The sequence below is a fragment of the Vigna unguiculata genome, chromosome 6 (genome assembly GCF_037176805.1).
Source record: "Vigna unguiculata cultivar grain cowpea cultivar isolate G323 ecotype 2 chromosome 6, ASM3717680v1, whole genome shotgun sequence".
NCBI classification, from domain to species: Eukaryota; Viridiplantae; Streptophyta; class Magnoliopsida; order Fabales; family Fabaceae; genus Vigna; species Vigna unguiculata.
Genome location: NC_140797.1, coordinates 38,777,693 through 38,790,249, shown reverse-complemented (window position 1 = coordinate 38,790,249; position 12,557 = coordinate 38,777,693). Strand labels below are relative to the sequence as shown.

General features: G+C 32.2%; 1 protein-coding gene across 2 annotated transcripts; it reads left to right on the top strand.

The window, feature by feature from the left end:
• Window positions 1-249: 249 nt before the first annotated feature.
• Window positions 250-8,205, top strand: LOC114186701 (uncharacterized). Of its 2 annotated transcripts, none has more exons than XM_028074674.2 (2): window positions 250-502; window positions 4,853-8,205. In XM_028074674.2, exon 2 carries the CDS (start codon window positions 4,991-4,993, stop codon window positions 8,027-8,029), a length of 3,039 nt encoding a protein of 1,012 aa, XP_027930475.2. In that variant the 5' UTR covers window positions 250-502; window positions 4,853-4,990; the 3' UTR covers window positions 8,030-8,205. The 2 variants fall into 2 exon arrangements, with proteins under 2 accessions (XP_027930475.2, XP_027930476.2); XM_028074675.2 differs by having other exon boundaries at window positions 263-502; window positions 4,872-8,205.
• Window positions 8,206-12,557: the final 4,352 nt, after the last annotated feature.

The following is a 12,557-nucleotide window of genomic DNA, read 5'->3' as shown; positions in this document are numbered from 1 at the left end:
TCGATCTTTATATTTTAAAAGAATAATACCAATTTAGAAAAGAATAGACCAAGTTACATGTATTTAAAAGATATAAAAGAATAAAAAAGAATTATACAATTAAATATAAAAATCGAATTAATTAAATTATTAATTAATCAAATTTTTAACTATACATTTTTTTATTTTACTGTCCTTTTCTACACTTAATAAAATGTTAATATTTATAACTTAGGTATTTATTTATCATCACTTGTGCAAATTGACCCTACCCCATAATTCTCTGGAAGTTTCCGAGAGAAGTAGGAGAAGAAATAATTAGAGAAGATTAGAAGTGCTCTTTCTTCTTCTGATAATAAAAAGCGGTCCGAATTTTTTCCTCTGCCCTATGCTCACTTTTTCACTTCCCGGTTTTCTCTCTATGGCTGGGAGTGAGTGAGTGAGTGATGGTTACTGTACTATGCAGTCTTCAACTGTGTATCTCTCTCCCACTCCTTTCAATGGCGTAGTGGTTGCTGTGCAAGTGAGTTTCCTCACCGATCTGGCTGTTCCTTAGTGTTTTAGGTCAAACAAAACGATTTGCTATACTCCTTTATTTACTCTTTATTTTGATCACTCCTTTCCTCTGTTAGGGTTTAGGTTATGTTTTTTTGTCAGTTGCAGATTTCATTGTTATCATGTCTTTGTATAACTTTTTTTTTCTTCCATATTTTGTGCTATTTTATGTTGTTCTGTATAGCTTAGGGAAACACTTTTGTCCGTTTCTTGTTTATTTATTTTTTCTTAGGTTTTATTTATATAGCCCTCTGAACAGCAGCCAAGAAGAAAATAAGGAGAAAAAAATGAAATAAGTTTATCTAAGGTAACTCAAATTAGTTCAAGTATAAGGTGATGTTGGAATATCTGTCATTTAGGTTCTTCAAAAGCTAATTGTGGGTACTTTATAAGGGTTATGTAGGAAGAAGAATAAGTAAACTGATTTTGGATAAAATCACTGATTTCTGAGCTAGTTTGTGGAATTTCTCATACAAAAAAGTTGATTTTAAGTTAGTTATGCGTTGGGATAGGAGATAGTTGTCTACAAATTTGAATCAATTATAATATGCTTGGTCTCATTTTTATTGTTTTTGATATTGATATAAAAACTAATTTTAGATTACAAAGTAACTTATTTATTGTTTTTCATTTTCTTCTCTTATAAATACTTTTAGAGAAGTTTGTATAAACAAGTTTCATATGTTCAAAAGACTACATTGCTTAGGAGTTGATGTCAAAAATATGTCCTAAGGTATCATTACTAGATGAAACCAATAATTAAGATTTGCTTAACTTAATTATTTGAACTATCACGTAAGCAACCAATCCTTTAATAAGAAACCATGATGCTAGGTAAAGCTATCTCCATGAGAAGTTTTTTCTAGCCATTTTTAAACTAAAGATTTTGGTTTTCTAAATCTCAAAGAGGAAGGTTCGAGCCTAATTTCCCTAACCTAAAGCTTGGTACTCCTAGAAAACTTAATGTAAGTTGTATAATACTATAGTCGTCATAATTTTAAAACTCCCCCTCAAGTTGAAATATATAAATTGTATGCACCAAGCGTTGATCATGTAAACCGAATTTGAGATCTTCTCATAGACTTGGTGAGAGAATGTTGGCAAGTTGGTCATAAAGCTATTAAATCCAATACATATTTCCCAGGTGAACAACTTCGTCCTGGTAAAATGGCAATCAATCACTGTTTTTAGTACTTTTATGAAACAAAGGGTTGGAAGCAATATGAAAGGCTGACTGATTATCACAACAGAACATCATTTGCTCAACTTTACAAAATTTCAACACTTGAAGGAGTTGTTTGATCTGCACAAGTTCATAAGTAGTTAGGACCATATATCTATATTTAGCTTTTTTTTTGGATCAAAGAACAACATTTTGTTTCTTGCTCTTGAATGCACAATATCTTGTAGATCTTCTATTAATAGGACAACTCAAACTACATCATAATGCCCTATAATTTGAGTATTTTGTTTGTCCTCATACAATAGTCCTTGTCCTAGAGCCTTTCTTATAGGTCTGAGAATGCAAATTACATTGTTCCAGTGATCAATGAGGATTTTGCATGAACTAACCTACAACTACTACTATATAAGAAATGTCAGGTCTTATAATAATGAGATAAAAGAGTTTTTCAACCAAACTTATATATCTTTTTGGATCTGAATAAAATTTCACCTTGGTCAACCATCAACTTTTGATGTGGATTCATGAGATTGATTCACTTTGATACCCAAAAAGCTTTTTAGAAAAACAAAATCTTTTAGTTTAAAAATGGCTAAATAAATACATTTAGCTAAGAGATCTTAGTGGAATCATTTCCCATAATAATTATATCATGAACATAGATCATTAGACCACATTTCCTACGAGAAGTAGACAATACCAAACTGAATGATCTACCTCAGTTTTGTTTCGATCCAAAATCCTGCATAATATGATTGAATTTACCAAACCAAGCTTGGGATGAATGCTTTTGACCATAGAGAGAGTGGTGTGATTTGCACACTAGAGTAGACTCCCCACAATAAACCCATGAGGTTGCTCCATGAAAATTTCCTCCTCAAGATCAATATGAAGAAAAACATTTTTAATGTCAAGTCAGTGAAGTGGCCAATGTTGAGTAGCAAATGGTGTTAATTTTAGCAATGATAGAGAAAGTATTACAGGAATCAAGTCCATAAATTTGTGTATATCCCTTGGCCACAATTGATATTTAAGATGATCAACTTCACCACTCGACTTGGTCCAACTTTGGCAACATAGACCCATCTACAATTGACAATTTTCTTTCCAAATGGAAGAAGAACAAGATTCCATGTGCCACTGCTTGCAGAGCTTGCATTTCGTCAATCATGATTTGTTACTAGGGATGACAACGAGTCGAGTCGGACATGGATAGTGCCTACCCGTAACCCGACCCGCCAAAAAAAAATCCGCCCGCTATCCGTCCGTTTACCTGTCGGTTATCTGCTTAAAAAATATCCGCAGATATTTTTAAAACCTGCGGGTACCCGTGGTTACCCGATACCCACAAATATTTAAAAATATATATATTTTATAAATTTTTTAATATAAAATTATAAAAATAAAATATAAATTAAATTGAATTTTAATTATAATTAAATTTGACATAATAAAATATATTGTTAATATTAATTTTAATTAAATTTAACTTAATAAAATATAAATTAAATTTTAATTTTAATTTTTTGCAAGTAACGGATACTCGCGGGTACGGATAGTATGATACCCGCACTCGACCCGTTTATAAGCGGGTATTAAAATACTTGCTACCCGCACCTGCGGGTAATAAATCTCGCATGTACTAACTATCCGCTGTGGATTTTATCCGCAGATATCTGCGGGCCCCGGGTATTTTTGCTATCCTTATTTGTTATCATCCAAAATGATCAAGTGTCTCAAATTATTTTGGGAACAATAGTGGCACACAAAGAAAATAAATAAAAGAATAGGTTGAAGACAAACAATCATAACTCGAAAAATTTTAAATAGGATATGAATTACGAAAATACTGAATGTCTTTCCTAAGAGCAATAGGCCAATTTGAAGAGGAGTTATGTGAAAGAGTTAATGAAAAAAGGTCCATGGTAGGGGAAGCTGAAGGAGGAGGATCTAAATCATGAGAGACTTCTCGAAGAGTGGGAGGAACACTTTCTGTTGTGTTAGTATGTAAGTAAAGGTGGCCAATTGACGTATATTATCTTCTGTTAGTTTGAGAATGACATTTGTATCCTTTTGAAGATAAGAATATCCTACAAAAACACATTTAATAGCATTTGCGGAGAGTTTGTCTAACATGGAGATACATTCTGAACAAAACAAGTACAACCAAATACCTTAGGTGAAACATGAATAAGGGATCATTTGGAAAAATGGTGGACTAGGGAATTCGATTTAAAGGAGAGGAAGAAGACATTCTATTTATTAAAAATCATGTAGTTCTCATTACCCAAATGATGTACACGAACGTATTTATTCAACATTAGAGAGTGTGTAGTTTTAATGAGATGTTTATTCTTCCTGTCAACAATGCCATTTTGTAGCTGTGTGTGAGGACAAGTAGACTCATGTCAAATACCTTGTGCGGATAAGAAGGAAGTAAATTTAATAGAAGAATATTCTTTAGCATTATCACTGCAGGAGACTTCAATTACTTTTCCAAATTGGTTCTTAATTTCATTTAAGGACATAAATATGGACAAAAGTTTAAATGTCTTTCATTAAATAAACCCTAGTACAGTGAGACAATTCATCAATTAAGGTTACAAAATATCTAAAGTCAAAAGATGTGATAAGCCTTGGTCCCCAAATATTTGAATGAATGGTAGAGAAAGCTGAGTTACATTTGTTTTCACTTTGTTTTGAAAATGGTGACCTAACATATTTTCTCAGGCGACATGATTCATATTCTAATGCTTGAAGTTTTCTAAGACTAGGAACTATTATCTTCAACATGGCTAGAGTTGAGTAACCCAAACTATGCAAAAGCTTTGGGGTTGAGGTAGCAAAACAGGGTGTAATTTTAGTATTGTAAGCTGTGCCATACTATAACTGTCATAATTTCAACAGTTCTTATTAAGATAACCCAACAGGGCGTTAATGGTGTGGAACTTTGCCTAATTGGTAGTATTAGAGGTGAAATGAAAATTTATGCTTCCTAGATTTACTGTTTTAGACATCATATTTTTTTTTTCCTGTTCCTGAGATAGATAGTTAGTTAAACATATTATATTAAGCGTGTCTTTATTTACTTATGCAAGTTATGTATGAAGTTCTTATTAAATGGTTCATATGCAGTTTGGCTTGTGCTGGTCAGGTGAAAATGTTGCACACTGACTGGGTGGTGAATTTCTGAATCGGCCGGAGTTGTTTCCCTCTGTGTTGTCACAAGATTCAGAGATCTGGGGTGAATTGGGTTTTGATATCAACTAACCGATGGAGTGCAACAAGGATGAAGCTGTGAGGGCTAAGCAGATTGCTGAAAATAAGATGCAAGCTGGTGACTATGAGGGGGGGCTGAAATTTGCTACGAAAGCCCAAAGGCTGTTTCCTGATATTCAAAACATCGTTCAGATCCTTGCAGTTTGTGAGGTCCACTGTGCTGCTCACAAGAAACACTCTGGGTCTGACATGGACTGGTATGGAATTCTCCAGACTCAACAATCTGCCGATGAAGCAACCATTAAGAAACAGTATAGAAAGCTTGCACTGCTACTTCACCCTGATAAAAATAAATCTGCTGGTGCAGAGGCTGCTTTCAAGTTGGTTGGTGAAGCTAACAGAGTGTTAAGCGATCCATCGAAGCGTACTCTGTATGACTCAAAATTTGGAGTTTCAGTGGGAAATACAGCAGCTAAGGTCGCCCCTTGTCACCCAAATGGAAATGCAAGGAATTATCAGAACATTTTTAATTCACAGCCCCATGCTTGGAATTCAAATCAGTATGAAAGTCGGACATTCTGGACATGTTGTTCTCATTGTAATACTAGATATCAATACTACAAAACTATTTTAAATCAGACCATACGCTGTCAACAATGTTCTAAATCCTTTAAAGCTCTTGATATTGGGAACCCCTATGTGCCACCAACATATTGGTCACCTTTCAATAATAATCAAGGGTCTGCAAAACATGCAAATGGCAAAAATGGCCATGTGGCTGCAGGAGCGACAAAGGCTGATGTTAAAGTGTCCAAAGCTAAGGAATCACAAGCGTCAACAAAGGTTGGTTGTAAAAGAGGAAGGCAGTCAGCATCAGATGATAATAACAAAGCTGGAGATGGTAAACGCATGAAAGACACCGAGGATCAAGAAAATACGGTTGATCCTCCTAGGAGAACTTCAAGGAAAAAGCAGCATGTTCTGTACCCAGAAACTGATAAAGCTGGTGATTTTGGAATTTCATCCAAAACTGATAAAGTGTTAGCAACTGGTGATGGTGATCAGAATGGGGAGACAAGAAATAAAGCAGATGCACTACGTGAAGAAACAATTTTAAGGAATAAAGTCAAAGTTGAGCAGACTAATGTGCAAGGAGAGGAGGTATTGAACTCAGATCTCAATGATAGAAAGTCTAAAGCTGTCTATTGTTCTCCACCGAAGTCAAATTTACCTCCCAATTCAGAGATTTTCTGTCCTGATCCAGATTTCAGTGATTTTGAGAGAGATAAGGCAGAGGATTGTTTTGCTGTTAATCAATTATGGGCTGTTTTTGACAATAATGATGGTATGCCACGATTCTATGCTCTTGTGAAGAAAGTCCACTCCCCTTTCAAGTTGCGGATTACTTGGCTAGAAGCTAACTCAGATGACCAAGGTGAGATTGACTGGAATAAAGCCGGTTTGCCTATTGCTTGTGGTAAGTTCAGACTTGGTCAATCTCAGAGAACTTCAGATCGTTTTATGTTCTCTCATCAGATGCATTGCATAAAAGGAAGTAATACTACATATCTGATATACCCAAAGAAGGGAGAAACTTGGGCAATTTTCAGACATTGGGATCTTGGGTGGAGTTCAAATCCAGAAAAGCATTTTGAGTATGAATTTCAATATGTGGAAGTTCTATCAGATTTTGATGAAAATGTTGGCATTGAAGTTGCTTATCTTGGCAAACTGACAGGGTTTGTTAGTCTCTTTCAACATACTGCATTCGGTGGTATTAGCTTATTTTGTATATCACCTAGTGAGATGTACAGGTTCTCTCATCGGATTCCTTCATACAAGATGACAGGTGCTGAAAGGAAAGGTGTTCCAAGTGGATCTTTTGAACTTGATCCTGCTGGTCTTCCTACTTGTCTTTTTGAAGTTGGTGATACCGGGGTTCTGAAAATGGATGGAGTCAGTTGTTCCCACCAGGAATACTCTAAAGTTGAACAGGCAACTTCTAGTGATTGTATTGACAAATCAAAGTTGCAAGAGAGTTATGATAGTATTCAGAAATCAAAGTTGCAAGAGAGTATTGATGCCGAAAGAACAGCACAAATTCTCAGAAGGTCTCCAAGGTCGAGCCAAAAAAATATGGACAATGGCCAACCAAGCACTAGTCAATTCACGGTCAGAAAGGATGACATAAACATTGACCACAGGGGCTACAGTCCACCAGAGGGAAACGCTGCTTCATCCCACACTAATGAGAGGAAGGTCAAGAAACCTCAGAAACATGAGAAAAATAGTTATGATGGAGAGATATTGAAAGTTGGAAAGTTGCATAAAGATCTAAGCAAGAAAAATGCTCTAGGAGATGCATCTGAAAGGACATGTAAATTGACTGTTAATCATTCAAAAAACAGCAAAAATGTAAAGAGTAGCAACATTCCTCAGTTTGGAGAATCATGTTACGACTTTAAGATGGAAAAATCTGAAAAAACGTTTCAGTGTGGTCAGATATGGGCAATATATGGTGATAGGGATCATATGCCCAATACTTACACTCAAATTAAGAAGATTGAATTCACACCTAGTTTTAGATTGCAGGTTTCCATGCTTGAACCGTGCTCACCGCCAGGTGACCTTAGAAGAACAATATCTTGTGGCAACTTCGAAGTTAAAAAGGGCAAATTACAGATTCTCTCTCTCTCTGCATTCTCTCACCAGTTAAAAGTTGAACCTTTGGTAAATAATAGATATGAAATTTACCCTAGAAAAGGTGAGGTTTGGGCTCTGTACGAGGACCAGAACTATGAACTGACTTCTTCAAAGCAGGGCAGAGGTAAATGTGATATAGTAGAAGTATTAGCAGATAGTGACAAGAGTATACAGGTTGTTGTTCTGACGCCACATAGCAACTCCAAGACAATTTTCAAAGCTCCTAGAATTCAGAGATCTAAAACTGGTGTAATTGAAATATTAAGAGAAGAGGTTGGTAGATTTTCACATCAGATTCCTGCTTTTCAGCACAGGGACAATGTGCATCTCAGAGGGTGTTGGGAGCTTGATCCTTCTTCAGTTCCTGGTTCTTTCGTACCAATAAACTGAAGTATTTCTATACCTCTTGTCCACTTTATTCGTGGTAGTGAATCCATGTTTTGTTATATATTATTTAACCAGCTATTCTGTGAAGCAGCCATGTACTGAATTGTGTTGAAGGGATCCTCGTTTCATGTTTTTGATGAGTTACATTAGTTAAAGCAGCTGTTAACGCATTCTGGCTATATTTGTTTTCATCTGTGTGCGCAGGATGTGTTATCTTGGGTTGGAACCCGACATTCCTTAACTTTTTCTACTATCCTGTTTGTTATCATGTCTTGTGTTCACCTCATTTTAACATCATTACAGGATGAAACAGGATCGATGCTGGCAATACACTTTGATCCTGGTGGACTGTATCTGTATATAATTCTACCTTTCTCTATGTTGTTACCCGTGATGTTTGGCCATTGGGGTTCTGAGCAGCTATTTACCAGTATAAGCTACACATTCAACCTTCTTGGGTAATTCGGTCCAAGGTAATACATGTCAGGTTAGTTAGATCTGCAATTGTTGTGAAGTTTGGATTGCATCAACTTTGTTCACTGTGTTTCCCAGCCATTGACCACGGGGACTTTTGGCATCAGACAATTTTTCATATTCAAAAATCATAATCTATACTAAGGGCAACTTCTCATTGACACGCGATTGGTATTTTTTTACACTTACTGGGAGTCTGACATTAATTAATTGAACACTATCAGCTAGAGGAATATAAGTATTTTGGTAAATAGATTTTTCAAGAGGGAGAACTGATTCAGTTATGTTATCTTCGAGTTCTAAAACAAACAAAAGACATGGGGAGTAATATTATGTTTCAGATCATGATTTAGGTAATTTGGATGAACTAGAATCGAAAGTGAAGAGATTCTATAACCATTTGTAGTTTGTGTTGTGCCTTTATTTTTTTTCATTTTATACATGATATGCAGCGTATAACATGCAAAAGATTCATTTTTGGAAATTGGGATTTTGGATGACGAATGGACAAAAATATTAATATACAAGTGACATTTATATATCTGATATCTTATTTTGATTGAATATAATTTATATTTCTAATTTCATGTTTTAATTTATTCGTGTATTCTGTTTATTGTCTATAATACTTAGACTTATATATTACTAAACTTTATTATGCAATTGAAATGATAAAATAAAATAAAAATGGCATTTGAACGACTCAGATTTGAGCTCGAAAACAGCATTTGTTTGATTAGTGTTAAATCTTTTAAAATGGTACAAATGTAGAAAGAAAAGTATTATATTTTAAAACGTCCTATGCAAACTAGATGACCGAAAGAAGAATCATATTGAATTAGAATATTGAAAATAAGATCCTCATTTATCTAAATGGAGATAATACAACAAATTAAGTTACTTTGAAACAAATATATTTATTCTTTAAAGAGGAAATATATTCTAATTTAACAAATAACCCTTCTATTCTATTTTAAAGTTATCTAAATTAGATAACTTAAATGACTGATCTGGTTTTGTTCTAACTGGTTAGCTAATATGTTTGTGTCGATTTAATTCATATTTAAATAGATTATTATTTTTACTCGATAATGAATTATTTTAACTTGCTTTAAAATAAATAAATAGAATAATTGGTTTAAATTTAAGTTATATTAACAAATTAATTATAATATTTTAATATATATATATATATATATATTAATAAAATATTTTATTTTTTAATAATTATAACTTTATGAAACAGACTAATACATAAGTTTTAAAATTATTTGATTGGAGTTCATTTATGTAATAAATTGGACAGGTTCAAAAATTTAGATTACAATTTTTTTGTTTAATCTAACCTTTTCTTTTGTTTTAGGTTTTTCAAATTAGCTCATGGGAATGATTGAGATGGCAAACATTTTTAACAATCATGAACCATAGTGGAAATTCAAGCTCAATGCAAGGTCTAGAGGGTTCATTACAAGAAAAAGAGGTAAATTGGTTTACAAAACTTTGCCAAAAAGAGTGGATAATCTCTAATAAGGTGCAATTATACGATGCCCCTGTTTCTTTTTGCACCTCTCTTTTATCTTCTGCATGCCTATAAACTTCATGAAATTATACTCTTACCCTCTTCTTCTTCCATCATCCTCCATCTTCGTGTTACCACTCTACCTTCATCTTGATATATTTTTTCTTTCATTTCCATCTTCACCTTACAGTATCTTCATCTTCTTCCTTCTTCAACCTCTCCATCACCACGTTGTTAAAACTCTTCACTACCAGCACCCACAAACACTATCATGTTTCTCATCATTTATTCTTCTTAATAGAGGACATCGGAGAAGAAGGTAGACATGAATCCTCCATTCCTCTATTCAATCGACGAAGAAGCTGTAGCAGGACGTGCCAAAGCTTAAAACTCTTCATTGGCAAAGCAAGGGAGTGAACCAAGACTGAACAAAGATGAAAAAAGGTTTGTGTGCAGCTGCTGTGGAACGAAGTAGGTGAAAATGAAGATTAACTTTTCTTTTTTATTATAAATTTATAAGGGTAAAACGGACATTTCATAGTTTACGGGTGCATGAAAAAATATATGAGTGAAAAAAGTAGAATCTCATTTGTATTGCTTATTTTGCGAGAATAAAAGCCGCAAGCAATCAATAGACTCTGAATAAAAAATTCATTAAATTAGTTTTTTTTTTTGAAAAGGCATAAATAATTTGATAGAACAAAAAAATGTTTTAGCTAGGGCGACAAGATGGATAAGTCGACTCAATTTGGTCTAGTCTATTAAAAATGGATCAAATCAAGTTGGTCAATCAAATAGAAAGAGATTGATCATAATAATATGTCTTTGTACATATAGAATGAGCTAACGGGTAAGGTTGTGTTGGTTTGTCATCCTTTTTTTAATTTATTATTAATTTTTTTTTAAATTTGTTATATATATAAATGAATATTAAAAATATATTTAATCATATAAATTATTTTTAGAGTTTTAATTGATAACTTAATGTTTAATTAGATAATTAAAAGGATTAAATATATTTTTGATTTTTTAACATTCAATGAATTTTGGAATTAGTCAATTTTAAAATTTTGAAATAATTTAGTCATTTACCTCTCGAAATACGTGAATTTAGTCTTTTTAGTTATTTTTTAAAATACGTGAATTTTGTCTTTTTAATCAAATTTTATTAGGTTAAAATACCTTTTTGGTCTCAATTTTCGTCAATTTTGTTCAATTGAGTCCTTTTTTGTTAACACCATTTAAATCATTAACGGCCATGAACAGTGACTGTCACGTGTCACTTCGTGTTTTTTTTAAATTTTTTTAATTTTTTTAATTTTTTTAAATGTACACGTGTCAACCCAAGAGCGTGCCACATGTCAATTCGTGGTTTTTTTGAATTTTTGAATTTTTAAATTTTTTTTTTAAATGTCCACATGTCACCTGTCAAAGTCAAAATTCTATATTCAATTTGGTTCTTATATTTGTTATTTTTGTTCAATTAGGTCCTAATTTTTGTTAACATTAACCAATTTTTTCTTTATCGAAGATGTGACTAAATTTAATTTTTATATCAAAGTTATAATTATGTGAATTTTAATATATTATATAAAAATATTTAATAAAAAATGTGATTTTTAATATAAAAATTAAATTTGGTTTTAATTTGGAGAGGGACCAAATTGGTTAATGTTAACAAAAATTGGGACCTAATTGAACAAAAATAACAAATATAGGGACCAAATTGAATTTAGAACATTGACTTTGACATGTGACACTGAGTTGACATGTGAACATTTAAAAAAAAATTTTTAAAATTTTAATTTTTTTTTAAATAAAATAAAAATTCAAAATAAATCATAAAGTGGCACGTGGCATGCTCCTGGGTTGACACGTGTACATTTAAAAAAAATTTAAAAAAGATTTAAAAAAAATTTAAAAAATTTTTTAAAAATTTTTAAAATGGAAAATAAAAATTAAAAAAAATCAAAAATTAGGTGTCAGTATTTGAACACAAAACCAAAATTAGGACTTGTTTGAAAAAACTTGACGAAAATTGGGATAAAAAGGTATTTTAACCATTTTATTAAGTTTATTTCACATTTCAAACGTGTTTAACATTAAACAAAAAATGTGTCAAACAGTATAAACAACTCAAATACAATCTTGAAATGTATATGAAATATCAAATAAACATAATAAAATTTGATTAAAATGACTAAATCCACATATTTCGAAAGATGAATGACTACATTGGTCCAAAATTTCAAAATGGACTAATTCCAAAATTCACTAAAAGTGAAGGGACCAAAAACATATTTAATCCAAATTAAAATAATGATTATATTTACATGTTAAATTACTTTGTTATAATTAATAATTCAAAATTAATTTGTAAGTGTTAATGATTTAAATTATAACATTATTATGTATTCACACCTTTAAAAATATAATATAAAAAAATTAATCTTTTTAATTAGTTTATATTTTTATTTTTATTTTAAAAAAATAAGGCTAATGGGTTGTGTAAGACCCGTAGAATTTAATTAATTAAAT